Consider the following 21,359-nt stretch of genomic DNA (forward strand, 5'->3'; position numbering starts at 1 on the left):
GCAATCTTACTTACAGTATCCAATAATTATCAACTGCATCTGTTGGAAGGAGCATAAAAATCACTAGACACTCTTCTCCAAGGCCAGAGACACTATCCAGGGATGCAGGGAAGTCTCTCAGGCTTGGGTTTCCCAGGATTTCCGGGCGGGACGCCTGAGGCTTGAGACAGCAATATTCCTTGCTGGTGTTCTTTGCTCTTCTGATCTAGGGAAAGCTAGTCTGACAGGCAACAACATGGTGAACTACCATATAAAGCAAAGGACGAGCAGCAGACAGTGCAAACAAAACCCCACATAGTTAGAGACTACTGAATGTTGAAAAAACACCAGTCTGTTGTGCTGGACTAAGTGCAAGGTCAGTGCATTGATTGAATGTTCACCACTTGCCCTCCCTCTCCCATAAGGAAGTATTAGGGTGGAGATCTGTGAACTTGGGACTTGTATCACAAGTGATTAGACAACGCTAACCTTTAGCTGAAGGACCCTGGCCTTTGGCCAGGGCATTCAGACCAATACTACCAGTCCTAGAGAAGTGGGATTTTTAATGTCTACAGTTATAATAACTTCATGACCAGAACAGATGGGAGTCCTAGTAAGACCGATATATATGCAGGACCAGGCACATCCTTACTGCGCTTGGTATAGTCTGTTCAGATGAGTTACGCAGTGAAATCCCTCCTCAGACACACAAGGTTGTGCCTCCAGGTTCATAGGACAGTGGTGATACTGGGAGAACACATGATGGAGTTATATGTGCTTCAAGAATCTGCCTTGCTCTTGGAGGTACATGCAGACCCTCCTCATTATATGATCTGGTGAGTTAACAAACAGACGGGAGTTAGCTAATACCCATTTCACTCCACTGACTGCAGAAATGTGAAAGATGGAGTAGGGCAGGCTACGAGTGTATTCTGATCCGATTTACATGTATCCTGTTATTCTATTGAGTTAAATATAAGATATCTGGGGTATGTCTAGAGGCAGACACATTTCTGTCATCGGCTGATGAGAAGCAGTCTATTATTCCCAATTTTAAGTGCACGTACAGGTCCCAAGTCATAATCTCTGTCCTGCACAAACTTTCCACTAACAAGAGAAAATAAAAAGCTGTTTAAAAATTAAAAGGAACTGTTGTTTTGTCCTCAGAGGTCCTTTAATGCTGGCAGAAAGGCTATGACTGTGCAACAGCAGGAGGAATCCTGCAAGGATATTGTCCTTCATGCACCACTGAACCTCCTCTCAGCAAGGACACTGCAAGTCCTGGGATCAGATGCTACAATACCATGTTGAGTTAGACCAGTTTTTCCTGGGCTGTGGTAACGGAAGCAATCTATGCATTTATGTTCCTACTTCAGCCTTGAAATTTCTTACAGTCACACTCCCTTCACGTGTCATTTTTATGTAATGTTGGAACTTGCACCAATCAAGCTATCTTTTATACCTTGAGAACAGGCTTTACTTCCCAAGATTAAGTTGTTGACACAAGAGTTTTGAGCAGTTTCTAGAACACAATGATCAGATCCTGTTTTTACAGGGTCCATGTGAAAGATTAAAAACTGGTTTTATTGGGTAGCATAAATGCAGTACATACAAAAATGCAGTACATACACAGTTAGACAAAACACTCCTTTGAAAGGTTTTTCCCTAGCATTCATTTTAACAATCAGTTGCAAAACTGTCACATAGCCTCAGAAGCTTTTGCTTGAAGAGCAGGCAAACAATCTCATCATACAGATGCAGCTAGATTTTTCCTATTTGGTTTTACAGTCAGCACAAGACATACCTGAGCAGTTTGGATGATGTTTAATGTAAAAGTCCTAAAAGAGGGACCTAGTGACAGATTTTAAAAGTGGCTGGACTTGACCCTAAGAAACTGGATTTTATTTGCATCTTACAACAGGTTAAGCTCTGTCCTTGCAGATTGTCAGGTTTTTTCAGGCTTCAATAAGTAATAAAATAATGTATGAAATTTTACCTTGAAACTAGAGAAAACAGCACTCTTTGCTTTTTATCAAGACCAAGAAATTAAGCATGAGAATTACAGACCACTTCAAAGAAGTAGCTGCAAGTCTGATGTCTGTCACAGCTGAGAAGCAGAAATCCCAGGCCAGCAGAACTCACAGCCTAAAAAGTCTTCTAAAATATTTCTAACTTGCCCTAAAGGAAATCACCATAGAGACAGACTTCAATACAGTGAAAGAGTAAGCGAACTGCCATTCTCTGTTCTGTATCTTCGCAAAAGCCAAACATTCAACCAGGACTCATCAGCTTTGCATCATTCGCCTCACATATGCCATTACTGACCCCACTTGTGTAAGTTTGTCTGCTAAATAAAGTGATTTTTGATCTTCTGTTTTTCATGATTTGCACACCTATACCTTTCCTACTACATCCCTGCATAGGGGATAATAGATAAATAGATATAAATAGGATATATAGGATATAGGATCTAGGATATAATAGGATAAAAGACAATACTCTTCACAACAGCTATGCTTCATTTTCTTTCGAACACCTGTAACCAGTGCATGGTCCCTGGTTTGATAAAGATTGCTATATTCTGGTTGCCAGGCGGCAGGCAGGCGGCTATTCAACTAGGACATCCTAACAGGCTATACTGGTCTCTCAAGCTCCTGTATCTTCCTCTGCTTCAGATGCACCGAAATCTCTCAAGAATCTATACTTGAATACTTCTAAACATTATTTTTTCTGCGGTTCCACTTCATACTGGCAAAACAATATGTCTTAAGACATAATGATTTTATTTAACTGGGTATTCTAATTCTTCACATAGAGGCAGTTATAGCAACTTTGAAATGTATTTTTACTATCTCCATCCAAGTAGAACTTCTAACTTTTTTGAAACTCAGAAAGTTATCAATTAAGTAGGCTCCAATGGCCCTTTTATGTTCTGCACAAGCCTTTATGGGCAAGGAATTGGCAAATTAGCATGTGACAAGCATTCCTTATTCATACTTTAGTGAGGCAAGAAATACTTCATCTGAATTCTGTGACAAAACGAACCTTTTAAGACTAACTTCCAGCATAAGCACATGATCAAGTAACCAGAAGGTAAGGAGATGCAAGGCCTCATCTCATAGATACTGACTTTTTGTATATGTTTCTTTTCTGTGTTGTGAGGCCATTTGAGGTAGTTCATCTCTCTCCTACTGTGCAAACTTGTTTTATTTTGTCCAAATTCTCAACATTTCACTAAATACAGTCTTTGTTATTACATTGGTGAGGAGGCTGATGTCAGCAAAGAGAGCAGTAGGGGATTTGTTTGTGCGACAAAGTTGCTCCTCTTATGGAACACTCTCCAGCTGTTTCCACTGGTGTTATCCTTCCCTCTACAAGGATCTTAAAGGCACAGTTCAAACTGTGCCAGTTCTGAAAAGAGGAGAGTAAAAAAACACCCCTGCAATTTCAGGGAACACTGCTGTTACATAAAGTGTTTGGCAGCTTCAAGGACAGCCAGAGGTGTTCTGTAGCCCATGATCTGTGGCTGTCACACACTTCTGCACACGCTTTGCAAAACACAGAAGCTCAAACAGTTCTTGGTTAATTTTCTAAATGGTTGTCAGTACCATTCCTGTTACATTCAACAGTGTGCTCTCCTGCAGTATGAAAACACAAAAGGCTCTAACTAGCATTTCAGCTTTCTCCTGGCCACCCAAAGCCAAGCCTCAGGTCACTCAACAGTCTGAGAGTGGACGCACCTAGGGACAGATGTTAGCTATGAGGGTTGCAGAAGACGAGGCTAGGTGACAGCAATGGAGAGAAAGCAGGGCTGTCAGGGTTTGTGGCTTCCACCACAAAGAGACAGTGGCTGAAAGCCACAGTGCAAACAGGTGACTTGGGCAAAAGCTGAAAGTAGAAAAGTCAAGGAAGGATGGAAGCTAGAGCTTCCTGTGCCTTCTTCCCCTTGGAGGATGAGCTGCTACCCCTTCCTCTGCCTGTGTGCGGTGAATAGCTCTGGCATATGCAGAGGGAACCCCTCTGTGAGAGACATACATCTGAAGACATAGTAAGTGCTCTGAAATAACCCACTGGAGCATGTGTGACTAACTGGTGGGGAAGCAGGGATCCTTCACTTCATGCTCTGGACACATGTGGTTGCTGTGCACTTTTCAATCAAAGCATTATTGCAAGCAGGCAGTTCAGTCTCAGGTCCTCCTTGTGCTTTTTCTGTCACGCTCAGTCATACAATTCATCCTGTTCCTGCTGCAGTTTGTGAGCTCTATAAATCTTTGGTTATCCTGGCCATTAGCTCAGTGTAAAACAGGGAATAATAAATGTTTATTCCCATAATTCCTAGTTACCAAGCCGAATCCGAGTCCTACGGCAGCCTGTTACAATTGTACCATTTGGTTTGTCAGTTGTGGCTGTTTAATAACACTGTCTTTTGAGCTCTAAGGAGTTAATAGGGACAGTTGGTTTTAACTTGCATTCCTAACTTGCTTCATCAGGTCCTTCCAATACTCCCTCCTCAGCTTGGGAGGAGTTTATTTTTCTGGGGAGTTGTCATTTGCAGGGAACATACACCACTCAGTCACCAATTCGAACACCATTCTGCAGAGTCACTTGAAAGCTTCAACATATTTCACAGGAAGAGAGAACAGACCTGCCTTCCCCCAGTAGTCAACTGCCCGTACTCTGTAGAAGCCGAAGACTGAGCTTCCTGCAAATGAAAAGGTTAGAAATGGTCACTGTGAATGGCTGACACCTGTAGTGCTTGGAAGACGTGGAACTGGCACTACTGTAAAATGTGGGTTTGTGGAACAGAATAGGGAAGTGGTAAAATGGGTTCTGCAACCTACATAAGTGTGTCTGTGCCTGTCTAACTAGAAACAATTATGAATTCCTCATGGCCAATTACTGGCTCTTTATTTTGTTGCACCAAGGACCTAATCTCTCCTCATTAGGATTTGCAAGTGCAGCTACAGGACTGCCATCCCAGCAGTCCCTCTGGAAGAAGGCTCTGACATCTTCTGAAACCCACAACTAGTAATTTCCTTTTTTCTGATTTACTTCTCTGCCTGAATTGTGCCTTTGGAACAGGTTATATGGGGGTAAGATCAACAAAGAAGCAGAAGAACATGCAGGCTGACTGAAAACCCTCTGCTCAACTCGGGAAGCAGCACCACTTGTTCCAAAGGTATGTGAGCTGATATCCTGTGGCTCTGCTGGTTTTTACTCTTGATCCAGTTCAAAGAATACAGCCTTCACTAGCAGAGTCTTTAGCCTCACAAGCAGTATAAATGGTTTTTATGTGTGCTTTAGTATTTAATTTTTTTTTCTAAAGGAAAAAGAATGCTAGAAATAAGGAGCGAGAAGTAAGTAACTACCAATAAGGGCTGCTGAGATGTGAGATTTTTTCAAGTAGTCTTCTCTTTTTTGATTTTGAAACAATTAAATCTGGTAGGTTCCCCAAATGTACAGCACTACATGATAATGAATCCTAATTTCAGAGATTTGCCTTAGCCATGATTTACAGTCTTTGCTTACCTGTGTAGCCTCTACATTGCAATAATAACTCTGAACTTTACTATCCACGCACTGCTGATGCTAAGCCTTTTTCAGGCTAAGATGAGCTTTTGTTTCTGGCAAAAGCATCTCTCAACTGCTCTTTATTAGGATCACTTTGAGGCAAGGCTTGTCTGTGTTTTAAACAGCTGTGATCAGTGCTTATTAGTAATACTTGTTGGACAGCTACATTGGAGATTAGACCACGTTTGGTTAAAAAATCCCCCTCAACAACCAGAAAAATACCCAAAGAAAATATTGCTACCTTCTTTCAGCATTTTTCATCTAGGCTGTACTTGAGGAGAAATGACCACAGACTCTGGGTGAAGCTTTGCCTTTTGACAAAGATGAAACTCACTGACTTCTAATGTGAAACATCTAAAACTTCGGCAGCTTGTCAGGGCTAAAGAGAAAGCTTTAGGAAACAGCAAGGAAAAGGCTCTCTCCTTGACTGGTGTTCAGATAGCCAGGACAAACTGTCCTACAGGAGAACCTCTCCTGTACTTAGAAGTGATAGAAGTGATGCCCCTCAATAGCTTAAGATTGCCAAGCCACAAAAGGGTATGGGAACAGGGGCAGGTGTCCATGATGAGAGCAGAATTGCAACCTTCCCCTGGAGCAGCTCAGAACACAATAAATGCAAGACAACCAACCCCTCCATGAAAGGTGGATGTGACCTCCCACTTACTTGTGTGTTGATGTCATATCTTTAGGCAGTCTCACACCTCAAGACACAGTGGTACAAAACAAGTGTTACCAAGGCAGTTTGCTCCTATTGCCTACCCCAAAAGCCTGTGGGACTGTGCCCAAACCTCAGACTTGGCTTGCTGTGAGTTTACTACCAAGAACACAACATGAAGCTGTGGTCATGTGGAGCCAATTTTTTGTTCTCATTTTTGCATGCTTCTACACTAGCTACAAATAGAAATAAAAGTGCTGCTTTGCCTCTCAGGGAGCTTGCCAGGCCCACAGCTGAGTGACTAGCTTCTGTGGCAACGATTTTGCTCATGGCAATACTAATAATAATGTCCTCATGATGATTTGTCAATTAGTGCTTGTTCTTGAGAATAAGCTTTCACTGAGAACATGGTCCTCAAGGAAAGAAGTTGTGGTGGCAGTGTATGTCACTAGCAAGCTATGTACCTTTAGTAGTTACTAAATGGTGTTTCACACACTCCTGAGTGGCACTATTAACATGACGGATTACATAATGTGTATTCTTGCCTTACCTGGACTGTAGACCCAAAGGGTGAATATTGTGTCTTTGGCATTAATCCGCTGGTATGCTTTTCCATCTAGTGAGAACTCCACTTCGAATGTCTTTATACATCTATAAAAGAAATACAGACAGGTCAGTAAATACAGCTGATAATGCTGTGAGCAATCAAATCTTCATCTCAGGGCCATTCCAACAACGAAGGGCAAAAATAGGAAATATTCAGTTGACTTATTCCTACCAAATGTGGGATGGCATCAATTGTCAGTATTAAGAACCACGGCTCCAACAGCCCACAGAAGAACACTCAGACTGACTTCCTATATTGAATACTTGCAGCATCACAAACTGTTAAGCATCTTTTACTCCCAAACCACAGTTATCAAGGCTGAAGGAAAAGTCTAGGGAGACTGGCTTGAAAAGGAGCTAAGTCAGTGCTTCCTGAGGGAGTGAATGCACACTGGATCACCTCTGACAGTTTACCTACAGAGGGTTTCCAGTCTAGTACAGCTTTCTGGAGAAAAAAAATGGAGGTTTTCTCTTCCAGCTCATATCCCTTACAAGGATGTGCAAGATCCCACCTAGGCACTTGCTGCTAATATTAACTTTTATCATGGATCTCCATGTCTGCTATGCTGAAGGCAGGTCCCTCAAAAATGCCATTGGATGCTGGTAAGCAACAGGCAGATTCCCTTGTTCAGACTGCAAACCAGTCACGGTTGCTTTCCATTGTTACTGCATGTAGGTCCTACAGTTCATTTGTCAGACATATGCACTGTAGCATCTCTGAAGGAGCAAGTAGTCATTAATTTGTGAACTTGTTTCTCTTTGTTGGACTGGTGGCAACTTAGGGAGTAATGTGCTGGTAACTCAGTTACATACATTTTATTTTAAAAGTTACTTACTTTGAATTTACACAGCCATCATCCCACAACACAATGACCTGCCCCTTTGTGAGAGGGATCAAACGAACACCGGTCACCTGTCCAAAGACACATGCCCATGTAAGAAAACTGTACAAACCAATCAGCCAGGTCAGATTTCTGTGTTCATCCTTCCTCACTAATTATTTACTTTGATTCTTTCCACTGAGACAGGAAAAAACCAGAATTCCTGGCTCTGTGGCTTTGTAGCCTATGTCTCCAACCTGTCAACCTTGCAGAGCACCTTCAGAAGCTCTGGGCACCACTGTGAACGTGTGTGGGACTGAACAGGCAGATACAGATGTCTAATCTACAACAGCCATGACTCCATTTTATTTTTAGTGATCAGTTATTAATTGGAAAGATTTTTTCAAGCATATGATGTGATTTAAAAAAAGATACTGTACTTTCCAGTACTGCATTAGTATTTTCCCACCATGGATAAACTTGCACTTATCTCAGGAGATGGCTTCTATCACTTGTGGGTGAATGCTTTATCTTGAATTATGCCTTGAAGAGCCTTCTCATCAGAGAGAACTGCTTACAAATAATAGGCCCAAATGCTAGTCCAGCTCTTCTTAGTGAGATTTAAAGCAGGAAGCAGTTTCTAATTTGGTGAGTCTCACAGCAGAATACAACACATACTTGATCAGGAACAGATCTGGGTCTTGCACAAATGTGGATAAGAAAGACTGAGGGAACAGGACAATCTTGCTTCACTGTCAGGATGCCACCTTCAGGAAATGGGAATGGGCCTGTTGCCACTGGGTCCTGTGGAGCCAAAGAGAAGTGTTGTGAATAATCTTTCATTACAGCACCTAAAAGCCAACTGTTACACCAGTGTAAAGGGACTGTGTATTTACTTTGGGACTGTAAATTTTCAATGGAGTTGGTGCTGGTAAGTGGCTTAGAGCCATCAAAGTTCTTCAAGCTGTGAGACATTTCTATCTTGCCCATTTTCCAGCTCTTTAGGAAACAGAGGGTTTGTGTGTCTCATGAACTGTGTTGGTCACAAATGCCCTTTATGTGCAGTCTGTCACTTCTAGTAATCTCCCATGGATGCCTTTCAGGCTGGTGGTATTTACAAACTACACCCCTGTCTCTTAGCTATGGATTCCCAGAATGCAGTGAAAGCTATGCTAGCTACAACAACCAGTCAACTGGTCTCTGAGTTTCACCAGATGGCCAAGAGTATCTAAAAACCTTGCTGCTGCCCTGATGAAGGAAGATCTGATGGCTCCTATAGTATCCCACCAGCCTCAGCAATAGTGGGTTATGGTGACTGGGAAGAGAAGACATAGTACTGTACACCAAAGTCTGAAGGCAATTGCTGTCTATGAGCCCCAAAGCAGATAGAGTTGACCTCCTTTATTTAAACCCATGGGTCTGAATGCATAGGAAAGCTATGGGAGAGGTAGCTAAAGCGACAAACTGCTTTCATATTCTCAAAGATAGCAAGTAATCTGGGCATGACTTTTCTCAGTAGGGAGGAGTCCTCAGAGAGGACTTACTCCTCAGCCCCTCAGGGGTGCATTCAGAAATGCTGAGGATGAGGGGAAACTGCAGGCCTCCCTGTGAGCCCTTGAGAGATTCCAAGTGTCTTCTGAACTTGCGCTGGGTAGTTTCCACCTCAGGGAGCTGTTTGTTTTCTGTTATTGAGTGGGGTTCATTTCAACTCTTTAATGCAGCAATTTGGCCATGTGACTTATTTGGGGAGACAGAACAGAAAGGCTCACTGAAGGAGAGAAGTTAGAACTTGCTCTGGAGCAACTCTGGCTCCTTAGTTAAGGGTAGGCCAGTAGCAAAGAAAATGGTCATCTACATTTAGTGTCTATACTTAGCAAAGGTATAAGTTGTGTATCAGCAACATTGCTCTTTGTGACTGAGAGTGCATTTTCATTTGTATACAAGACACACATGACTAAGGAAGTTCTGACTACCTGAGCTGATTTCTTGTCTCTTCAGCTGTAGTTAACTAATTTGTAAGCACTCTACCCATACAACACTTCAAGTAAACACACGGTCATACCTCAGCATCCCTTATTTGCTGGAACTGTTCTGGGGAAGGAAAGTCAGGCTTTCCCAGCTTTTTCCACTTCAGATAGGGATTGGTTTGGTTGTTATCCAGGTAATATGTCATATACACCATCTCTTTGGGAACACAAATGAAAGGGAGTAAACTCTTTACTTTGATTTAAAGATAACAAAAATAAATTTAGCAGAAGGTGTTTAAGTCTACCTTCTCAAAAGTTATTTCAGCACTTCAAAGCCTGGCTTCCACTGGAAAGTCACAAGGCTGGCACTCTTAAAAGGCTCCACAATTTATATTTGCCAAGTTTAAATTTCAAGCTGCTACTTCCATAACCAAAACTGAAACCCTCTTATTTTTCACACAGGTGCTGCACATGTTTGTTGGACAACTGCATCAACTGTGTAATACTGTGGTCATGTTGGCTGTGTTGGAGTCATCCCAGTAAGGTAATTGTTGCCTGGCAATATGCAGCCAAGGACACTGAGATTAATAGCTTTCAAAAAAGGCAGCACTTTCAGCTGCCATTAAAGACAGAGTCAAAGTGCAGGCATTAAAAAAGAACCTTTCCTAGAAGAGCACCGTCATATCTCAGAAAATCTGGGAGTTCCCAAAAGATGAGAGAGAGAGTTAGCAAGTGAAACTCACTCTTGCAAAAAAAGGCAACGAGGCAGAAGTGTTTCAGCAGATGTTCTATTCTAAAGATCTATTATGTGAGCTGCCCACATGATGTTTGTTTACCTCGAAGTTTGGGGAAGTGGGTGGCATTCACTGTGATGGTGCTGATGTTGGATGAAGTCCTGTTATCCTCACTTGAATACATCAGTAGAGTTGCTTGCCAACTGTCTGAAGGTTGCACCTCACTCGGGGTGTGCACAGATGCCAGGACACCAACTGTGCTGTTTTGACTGCTTTCACCTTCACTGCTGTTCACTTCTGCAAAAATCTGCTTTTCTCCTTTAAAAAATGTGACAACTCTGTAAGCATCACTGCTAGTCAACGGTCATAACATGGGAATCTATGTTCTAGCTTATGTTACCAGGTATAGCATTAACTCAGGCTTATTTTACAACAGCAGAGCATGCATGTACTACAGCAGTTATGCTCAGCAGTTCAGCTAGCAACATCCAAGTATGTAACAGTGAATTAGGATCTTCCTTTAGTATGCTGCATGGTTCTTTCAGCTGTGGGGATTTCTTAAAGACATTTGCAGCCTGGTGTGATGGCACAAGAGGGAAGTACCAGTCACAAAAAAAGAGTGGTTGGCATACAGAGGGTATAAACAAAGCAGTAAATTAAATCAAATGGTTAACAAAGTGTCAGGAACATCTCCTGAGCTATTAATTTCTCACAGGAAATTAATTTTCATTTTCTTAACACAGCTAGTAAACAGAGGAAGAGCAGGAGAAATCCTGCTTTTATCAGTGGTGGCATGACTGGAATAATCTCTCTTAGGCAGGAAGCTTCTAGGTAGAAGAGGTTATTGATATGCTCTTTAATCAGTGGTTACTATACCTAGCAGTGCCAGCAGGCCCATGACAGTCAGCACTGGTTTCCGCACCATCTGGACATGAGGTGGTTTTGTATTGTTCATCTGAAAACGGGCTGTCAGAGTTCGCTGTGTAAAGTAATGGGGGTAGTAGCTCAAGAAGGCATTGTCATTACTTAGCAGTGTGTAGTTGATGGTGTTGTTGGCTTTGGAAATCAGCAGGTTTTGATGCTGGATAATGACCTGCAAGTTCATAGAGAAGATAGGAATTCATCCTGAAGAAAATCTAACAAACACACAATGTCTGGGGTTTTTTTTATTATTTTTACAGCATATTGAAAAGAGCTGTCACATTGCCATTTAGAAAAGATTGAAGAACTAAACTGTTTCTCCCAACTCTTGGAAGAAACTATTCTTTAGGTAACACATTAATCACTGGAAAATGTGAAGTATCCACATAGTTTTTCCTATAAAAAGTCTCTGAAGTAACTATTACTACTACTCTACATAAATTATGAACATATTTCGTAGCTACTGCACTACAAATGATGCTCCACTATCTTGAATATTGAACTAATAATCTGGATTCACCATTTACCAATTAAATATAAATGGTTCTCCAACTCTGGAGTTACTCTGTACCCACTACACAAGTGTCTGGGAGCTGGTCCTGGATTCTCTTCCTCAATGAGTCATTTTACCCACTCAGTGCTAATATGGAACTAGTTCTCCTGGTATTTCAGTGGTTTCTGTGCTTCTTTCCTGCAAAATGTCAGAGCTCCCAAGCTTTCTGGTTACCAGATTGTGTCTAAATATCAGAATCAACCAGAATTTCACAACACTGACAACTGCAAAGGTCTTATAATTGTGTTCCCGAAGGAACACAGGGCTCCAGCTCCTATCCACCCAAGAATTAATTTTCCATTGGATGTGTCTTTTTTTTTCCCCCTCTTCATATCACTACATCATTATAAACACTGTTTTGTCTCAGAAATTCCCTGCAGTGTAGTCAGTGACTTGTTGCTTTGGACAAGACTGCTTTGTATGCAGCCTAAAGGAGCTGGGAGCCTTTGTCTCCACAGGAGCAGCTGATAAGGTGTATCCTGTTTCTGGGTGATACACATACTCCCAGGTTTGGGAACTACCACTCTGCACAGGAGCATGTGAACTCTGGATGCTGTGTAAGGTGGTGGGTTGCAAAGCAACAAGCCTGCAGTAGGAACTACTGCTATGCAGGGGCAAGAGGTGAGCTAGGAGTCAGCCTACAATTCCTGCAGGAGCAGGAATGCTGAGCATTCTCTTCTGCTGTTCTGATCAACAGTAGGAATTAATAAGACCACATGTACAGTCATTATCCGTAACCAAAGAATGGACTTATGCTGAGAGATCAAGGGACTTTTTAATTATACCTGATGTCTCTTGATGAAACAAACTTATGAAGCAGCTAGGAAATAATGTCTCATATAAGTGAGGAGATAGCTAGCAGAAGTATTACATGGAGAGAAGATGTGTAGGTACAGTCTTATCAGGTGGGTCTAACTGGGGGACTGTTACAATATCTGACATATTCTCCAACACATGGAAGGCTAGTTAGCAGTTGCTTATTTTTACAGGGAAGATGAAGAAAATTAATACAAACTAAATAAAGATACTGAAAATAGACTATTCAGGGAAACCCCAGCTGTATCAATAAGGAACTCTCCTTCTATCGGATCTATTATTCTGAGTAGCTAATTAAAAATTGACTGTGTCTACTTTTGCAACTGCATTCATGCATCAGGAGACCCTACTGTGACAGGACTGTCAATGAACTGAATTACCTTTACAACCATAGCTGCATAGGTCACATCAGCTCGCCACAGTTGTGGAATGGACCATCCAACCATGGGATCTGCTTCATCATTGTATATGGCAACAGAAGCAAAATTTGGAAACAGCTTCTGAATTTGTTCAACTGCTTCTACTTCCTGTTGTAAGATGTGGAGAGAACTCCCACCTCCCTGTAACAATATTTCATATCTGCTTAGTGAAAGTGAGCAAACAGTAGTAAACACTGTGTGACATAACATACAGACATAAACACATTATGAAAACATGTTCCTAGAGTCCCTGAGGAGCTGTGGGCCAGAGAGTATTTTTACTTAATCCATTACAGCATGTGCTGTTTGCATGAGCTCCTCCTAGAATATAAAATAGAATAGAGGCAGAGAAGTTGTTTCCCCCTGGTAATTATGAAAAGGCAAATTTAGTAGAGTTGAAGTCTTGCAACTGAACATCTTCAAGGTTTTGTTAGAATAGGTAGTCATACTTCCTGCTATAGGCTCGACACTCATCTGGAAATCAACTTCATAAACCAGAGTAAAATAAATTTTAAAAAAAAGAATAAATGAAAAAAAAAAAACCACCTTGGATTGAACAGATTAAGAAAACAGCCTTAAATAGAAATTTTGGACTGACCTTCTTATGGAGAGAGATGTAGTCCAGCCTTACACCAGTCTCCCCTGTGAAGAAGTTGGTCCCATTGTAGCAATGACAGAGAAGACTCCAGCATATGGGTGACTTGGGTAAGGGGTGGAAGGAATCTCCAGGCCCTCCAAATTTTAGTAGAGGACTAGCTGCTCTTAATCCTTCTGAACATGCATCATAATAGTTGAGAAACCCTGAAGTTCAAACCAATGCACATATCAGAGACGATAACTCAAATCAGAATCTTGATCTAGAACTACAGGAAGATGTTATAATTCTATTATTGCATTTATTAGCAGCACGTCACAAACTAAGACGACTCTTTCCTATGCACCGAGAACATGAGAAGATGTCAAAACCTCAGCTGCCTTCACAAGGTTCTTCCAAAGGTCTTGTGAGGACATGTTCCCAAAGCAAGCATCTACCAATGAACAGTTTTCCCCTTACTCCACCCTTCACCCACTTATGCCCAGTAACCTTACTTCATGTCTAAATAACGAACTGCATCTTCTTCATGTAACTGCTGTTCTGTTTTCCCTGTTCTACTATCCCTGTATTTATACTGATGTCCAAGCTGGAACAAAGTGTAGTCAGTAACATGACTTCAGTGAAACAGAATAGATATACTTTTCACATTCCTTATCACTCCTATCTACCTTATTTCTTTGCTAACATCTCTCCTTTCTTACTCTCACCCCTCCACCTACCCCACACACCTGTCTCACTTCACAACACTTGCAACTGCTCCAAAACATGCTCACCTTTTACTGTCATAGACACATTGTCAAAGTCGTGGTGGTCTGGTTCATTCCATGTTTCAAAATTCCATTTAGCAACATGCTCCAATCCATACCTATCTGTGGGAGAGGTCTCATTTATCACTGTGCTGCATATTCAGACCATTTGATCAATTAAGCACTGATCCAGACAATCCTATCAAATAGGGCTGCTGGTAAACCAGGGTATAAATATTACCTATTTTTAACAATAAGGGAACTGTGATTTTGGTAGTTTCAAAATTATCTCTCATTTTCAATGAAATGCAGCAATATTCGAAAAAGATGAAAGGCGAGAGGGAGGTGATATGAATTAGAGCCTTGTGGTTAGGGCACTCACCTAGCTTTAATTCAGGTTGAGGTTTCTGTCTCTTTAGAGGTATTTGAAGTTGGCATGTGAGAAGCTGGTGGTTTACAACCACAACAACATAACAAAGTTAGAAGTCAGTCCTCAGAGACAGGCCAAACATGCTACACAGAACACACTACTTATTCAGGATGTTGGTCACCGATCAAAAACAAAGGGCTATTATGCAATTGTCTGTTCTGGCAGGTGTTTTTTCCTGTTCTGTGCTGAAATCCAGGGTCTTGAAACTGATCAGAATATACAGAACTTCTGAGGTAGTTAGAAGTGATTACAACAGAATAAATAACAGGGCTTAACTTACCTATATATCTGCTGGCCAGAAGTGTAATCAAGTTTCTCCACCTTATTAACTGTTCTTTATCTTCAAAATCTAAAAAGTATCCTGATGGATTCCCCATCAATTCAAATCCTAAAAAAGACACAAAAGATTGGTCTCCTTTTTTGGTGAATGCTATCTCCTTTTGATTTATGAAGGAGTTATTGCATTATCTGAAACAAACTTGTTAACGAAGAAGCATGACTAAATGGGCTTTCTTTCCTGTTTCTACATGTCCCCACCAGGAATACTGCAGATTTGAGATTGCTCACACTTACTAATGACTATAGTAATCACTACTAATACTTACCCTCCTAAATTCAGGACTCAGAGGGAACTTTAAACAGTGGATATTTTCAGAAATACAAAAGAATCTATACCCTGAGTATCTGGTTCTCTGGCCCTTTTAGGTATATGTTAATGGGTACAAAGTTTTCTCCTCTTCAAGAGATCTCATTTCCCAATTCATACACCTCAAAATGTTGTTGAAAGTAATATAAAGCCATTTGTGTTAACTGCAGTAATAGCGTTTTGCTCACACTGTTTACATTTAGATGGACATGAGGTAAAGACAAGTAGGAAAAGAAATAATTTTTATCAAAATCAGCTTTGGCAAAGCTCTCTAAGAATTTTCTGATGATTGTACAACATGGGCAAACAGATGTAGCAAGTTGTGGAGGTAGGGAGCTGCCCTTACCTGGAATTAGCTTATTTTCCCACAGGCGATCCATAAGGTTATCCAAGGCAGTAAAATTGTAGTGAAGTTTCCCATTCATCACTCTGAAGCATACAGGTAAGATAAAGTACACATGTAAATATGGCAGAAGTGGCATTTGGTTGTAGATAATGGGTCAGATGGCTGCATTCTTTTGGTTCTCAAAATCTACATATAACTAGGGTTCTTGGAATCATACAAAAACATCCTTCCTCTAAAGTAACAGGTGTTCACCATAATCAAGTCATGTTTCTTGTCCAATCCATACCCTTTTCCTATTTCAGCAGCAGCAATAGAAGCAAAATAATGAACTTGCTTGCTTGCTTGAGTTTTTAACAGCTTCGAATTCCTGAAAGGCTTTTCTTACCTGGTATCTAGTGAAAAAAAAATATAAAGTAAGGCTTTGTAAGCACCTTTGAGATCAGTCCAGCCCTGATCATATAGGAAGGCTGATCAAGGTCTTGTTAGCACCTCTCGAAGCTTATTTCTTCAGCCTTGACAGAGAACTACACCTAATTTCTATGGTACAGTGCAGCCTGAGCTCTGCCTCTGCTCTCTTGCCTACTCATTCCTAGGCACCTTGCCTCTGCTTGGATGGAAAGCTGTACGAGTGGACTGCAGATGTAATGTCCTAGGTATGATGGAAGGGGAAGAGACAATCACTTACAATTCCTATAACTGATCAGTGCTAGCAAGGCATGCTGCGCACACAGGATAAAATGTGAGAATGGGGCAGTCAGCAGATCAATGCTGGGCTCCGTGCTGAGATTCCCCTCTTGTTTCCTTCTTCACCTTCCCATGCATTTCTGAGCCTCTTAGACTGAGGCTCTTCCTCTGTGCTTTCTTGCCAAGGGAAGGTTTCAGTCAAGAACCTGTAATAGCAGTCCTGAAGTTCTCAGAAAACTAAGAAGAGCTGACAGAATTACCTAGTGAATAAAGAAGACATCAGCATTTCTGACTATGATCTAGAAAAGGAAAACAGGACACGCAAACCAGATATAACAGAAACCATATCCGCTGTACCAGCTCCTCCTGTGGTGTAATCAAGCACACAATCTTAGCCCCAGCACAATCACGCTCTTTTACCAAAGATCCGAACCTGGCTTTTCTTTTTTAAAGTATGTCCTATCACTATGATAGAAATTGTCAAGTCTGCCACTACTGATGGGCTTGCAGTTCCTGCCAGAGTCAAATGGTGCAGCTGTGAACAAAGCAAATAGCAGAAAGACATTTATTTACTTTAGTATCCATAAGAGTATTTTCAAAGTTACTGTTGAACTAAAGAATGGCCATTTGGAACCAGGGTTCTTTTCTGGCTTAGATAGAGATTAAAAAAAAAAAAAAAAGTCTCACAGTCCTATTCCAAAGTTCAAAGACAAATATTTTGTTGCAAAAGGTAGCTATGCTCCCTCAGATCCGTTAACTATTTCCAGTTGTACCCTGTGTTCTATTGAAATATTTGCTTACCTGCACACTTACAGTCAGTGACCATAAGAATGATTAACTCTACTATCTAGTAAAACCTTAATAATACCATTTAGATAATAGCAAAGGAAGTAGTGTCTTCCTGACTCCCGGCTAAGGTGTACATAGTACTAAGTAAAAACATATGGGTAAATAAGACCTTCTATCTGATATATGTACACTTAAGATCCCAGCACATCTACATTCTTCCTCCTGTATCAATTAAGTAAAACATTTGAAACAGAATGCCACTGCTACATGACTGAAGTGACAGTACATGAGATCCTGTGCAAGTGTAGAGGCACTTCATTACATCCTTTGGCTGATCTGTCCCTTTATGAGAATCTTTTCTTGTTTGCAAATTGATTAGGCTGTATGTTCCTATTAATAAAATGATTATTTGACTGCTAGGATTGACAGTTTCTCAGATCTTGATCTTATGTTTACCCATACTATTTTTCTGATGTGAAAGTGATGCACTTTTTTATAATTGATGCTATACAGGATCATTAGAATTTGGGTTGCATGGTTGCATGCCATGAGGTGTCTAGAAGCCATGCTGACTGCCACATGTGAGGCACAGCAGGAACCTCACAAGCTGGTACTACTTACAAACATTCTGCATGAGGAAGATTGGCTCAACTGTCAAGCTGTTACCAGGAGTGCTATAAATACAATTTTAGGACACTGAAGACCAGATCAAAACTGTTAAAGGCATGTGACAAGGTAAATCCCTGACCCAAGACAAATTCATGTCACATTGTCAAAGTTGTTCAAAACAGTTTTGTATGTCTGACCTAGGACCCGCTGGTGCAGCATCACATACCTATCACTGGGCCCTTGATAGTAAGCTCACAGACCTTTACAGTCTTCTACCTTTTATTTCCCTGCTCCTCTTCTGATCTCTCTGCCCTTAAGTCATGTTTTATAGACACCATCTTCACTTATGAACACACAGAAGGCTATGTCCAAAGGAAACGTCGTTTCATTTGAGTGCTTGCCAGGCTGGGATTGTTCATTGTGTGGTATTGGGTATTTCTGATGTGGAGCAGCGATCACTGTCCTGTCTGTGCCTGGCTTTCAAATGCTCCTCAACTGGCCTTTTTCTGGGAGACTCGTCAGATAAGGCCTTCCTCATCTTCAGTCATAACAAGCAACTACATTAAAGCACATTTACTGCCATTCTGGCACCAATTGCCTTATAACCCCCAGGCCTGAGGCTGCTATACTCCAGAGACTGCTGCCTGCTGGTGAGGTGTCTTTCCAGTCTTTGTGGTGGTCTCAGATCCAGACACATTTGTATGTTCTGCCTCTTGAGAGCAACAGCTCTGCTGTGAACATGAAGAGCAGTGATGAGTATGGAGCAGAGTCTGCTGGCTGTCACAAAATCTTGTGGCTCTCTTCCTTGGAAAGGCTTGCTTTGTGGGCCATCCTCTGCTGAGTCAAAGGTTATAGACCCATGTTAAGAGCTTTCCACTGCCTCCCTTTACTGGAGTAAGCTTCTTCCCAGTACGGAGGGAAATTCAGGCACATAGGCAGCTAGCTACTGGATAGCTTGACAAAGTGGTGTAAAGATAATCGTGCTCTGCTTCTTACCCATGCCACTTTCAGCCTACTCCCATTCACAAACTTAATCTATTGGGAGGGCTGTCAACACCCTGCACCACAGCCAGATCTGCTCCAATTAGCACAGTTGTGAATACTGCTCCCTTAGCCTACAGCTACAGCCTCTGTCCTGTGTTTCTGCTGTTTCTCTTTCACCCCAGGTTGATCATGTCCAGGAATATAGTTGCATGCTCTGGAAAGCAAGTGCACACACAGACATTGGACCAAGTATCTTATCTACAGAGAAGAAAGCAAGAAAAACGCAGGCAGGGAGTGTTTCCATTACGAGGTAATCTTCAGTCAAGTATTGAATCTCTGATAACACGTCAAGCTAACTTTATCAAACTTTACGGTAATGTACTGAACAAAATTTCCTGGGATAGAAAGCCTTGTGGCTGACCCCTGTTAGTAGGTCACAGCCCATTTAGGAATGCAAAGGTAACGTATAGGGTAACAATCAACAATGCTGTTCTACTGAAGAGAGCTTTGTCTAGGCTAGGATTGATATGATCAGGAAATATCTATATACTGGAGTAGTGCCTTTCTCATGCTGACATTCTCACTCAGCTAGTGTGGCCTCCCTTTGTATTTCTGGTGGATACAGTTACCACACAAATCAGAACCTACCATAATCTGGCTTGCTTTCACCGGTGTCTGAGAACTGCCTCTCTTCTTGTAGATTGGTCACAGTGCCTAGCTAACACCACTCCCTAAATTAGCCTGCTTACATTCTCACTGGGAGCTTCTGCTGGGAAAGACTGCTTGCCTAGCGGCAAGTGCAGCGACGAAATAGGTACAGAAAAATGACACAAGGTGTTGGCAGAGGAGAAGTGCAAATGACACCTTAACAGTAAACAAAATTTTTCAGCAGGGTATTGGCTGACCTCAGGCTTGAAAGGTGGACTCCATGAGGGCGCCACCCAAAAAAGACCCTGCTCCATGGGATGTTTTCTGGGTTATTGCCTTAGAGAGAAGTGAAAGTGCAGTCTAAAATACTACCTTACTATAATGCCTGCTGAGAAAATTATTGTACTACATAACACTATTCATTTGATAGAGATGCTTGGCTCTGTGCCAGACCATTTTTGTCCAGCCTTGTAAGCCAGTTCCTGCAAACATACCTTGGCCATGGTGCCAGGATGTGGACCAATGGTAACACAGTTACTGATGAGTGTAAATATGCATGATAATTAAATTCCCCCTCTCAAGAGTAAATCAAAAGTAAACACCTATTGTAGTAGGTGACTACTATCAGGAGTATCCTTAGATACAGCATCCCATGGAATTGCTTACTGCCTTTCTAGAGTCCGTGATGCCATTTTAGGGATCATAACACTCCAGAACAGACACAGTGCCTGTCTAGCCTAGAGAGGAGTTCAGTGTCCAAAGCCAGATGTTCACTGGAAAGATGTAGGAACAAACACCAATAAAACACACTAGTTCAAACTCTTGCTACCAGCTCCTCTAGAAGGAACTGTCTTCAGAAGTAACTGTCTTATTTCTTTAGCCAGGAGACCAAGCTGTTGAAGTGACAGTGAAGCACGTAAGCTGAGAGCACAGCATCTTCAAGATGAAGGTCAAAAGCTCTGGACAGGAAAAGTCAGCAAGTTTATCTTTTCCAAGAGGGCAACCTGTTGCCCTCCAAGTCCCTCTTACAACACAAAAGGATCCTGCCTCCTTGTTTTTTGCTTACTTTTGCAGCTATGAGGAATTTAATGAAGCCAGTTTAAAGTTCAGGCTGTTACAAAGACCTTGCTTGCCCCAAACCCATCAACTGGCTACATAAGCTTCTTGTTCTGCTGAATACTTAAAAAACCTCCAGACCTTAAAAGCAAGTCCTAATGGACTATGAGCACTGTGGAAATGATACCTCAGAGTATATGAAGGGCAGAATAGCCCTCATTAGCATTCACCTTTCCAGAGACTGCCTTCTCAGCAGTTACTGCTCCAGGTTTCCTCAGTGTCAACCAGAAAAACCCTACCAGATTGGTACTTCAGGTTTAAACACAAGATCATTAATGAATAACTATGAGATGAGCAGGCTCCTCCATTTTTAAAAAACAACAATTCCCCCTTTTGAATTCAGTGGAAGCTGACAGTACAGCACTCATTCACACCACAGCTGCTTCTACCATGTTCTTGCTCCACTCACTCTCGCTTCCTATGATAATTATAGGTATGGTAAATCAGCTCCCTTCCATGAAATCCCCATATCCCAAAATAACGACAATCACTTGACCTTTTGCACATTCATTAACACTGATTCTTCCTCCCTGGCAGTCCCCCAGAAAAATACAGCCTGTGCTTTCCACACACACTTTGCAGACCAAAAACCTCATTCAGAGACTTTTTCAAAGTTGGAAGGCCAAAGACTACTCCATCCACACTAAAGAACTAGCATATTTCATCACTTCCAGATTTATTTATTAGCATTAATACTGCATATGCTTCTCAGCTGTATAATTTG

General features: G+C 41.5%; 1 protein-coding gene across 3 annotated transcripts in view; it reads right to left on the reverse strand.

Moving 5' to 3' along the window:
- Positions 1-1,542: 1,542 nt before the first annotated feature.
- IDUA (alpha-L-iduronidase) overlaps positions 1,543-21,359 on the reverse strand; it is a 47,710-nt gene continuing 27,893 nt past the window's right edge. The window contains exons 3-14 of one of the 3 annotated variants that reach the window (XM_074932846.1): positions 15,806-15,888; positions 15,094-15,201; positions 14,411-14,506; positions 13,641-13,843; positions 13,004-13,183; positions 11,210-11,426; positions 10,436-10,651; positions 9,695-9,816; positions 8,311-8,436; positions 7,648-7,724; positions 6,756-6,856; positions 1,543-4,681 (exon numbers count right to left, since the gene is read on the reverse strand). In XM_074932846.1, the coding sequence (XP_074788947.1) occupies positions 4,581-4,681; positions 6,756-6,856; positions 7,648-7,724; positions 8,311-8,436; positions 9,695-9,816; positions 10,436-10,651; positions 11,210-11,426; positions 13,004-13,183; positions 13,641-13,843; positions 14,411-14,506; positions 15,094-15,201; positions 15,806-15,888 (1,630 nt within the window). In that variant the 3' untranslated portion in view covers positions 1,543-4,580. Of the gene's footprint in view, positions 4,682-6,755; positions 6,857-7,647; positions 7,725-8,310; positions 8,437-9,694; positions 9,817-10,435; positions 10,652-11,209; positions 11,427-13,003; positions 13,184-13,640; positions 13,844-14,410; positions 14,507-15,089; positions 15,202-15,805; positions 15,889-21,359 lie in introns of all 3 variants that reach the window. The other 2 variants (XM_074932847.1, XM_074932848.1) reach the window with 2 other exon arrangements.

Source organism: Athene noctua, chromosome Z, assembly GCF_965140245.1.
Source record: "Athene noctua chromosome Z, bAthNoc1.hap1.1, whole genome shotgun sequence".
NCBI classification, from domain to species: domain Eukaryota; kingdom Metazoa; phylum Chordata; class Aves; order Strigiformes; family Strigidae; genus Athene; species Athene noctua.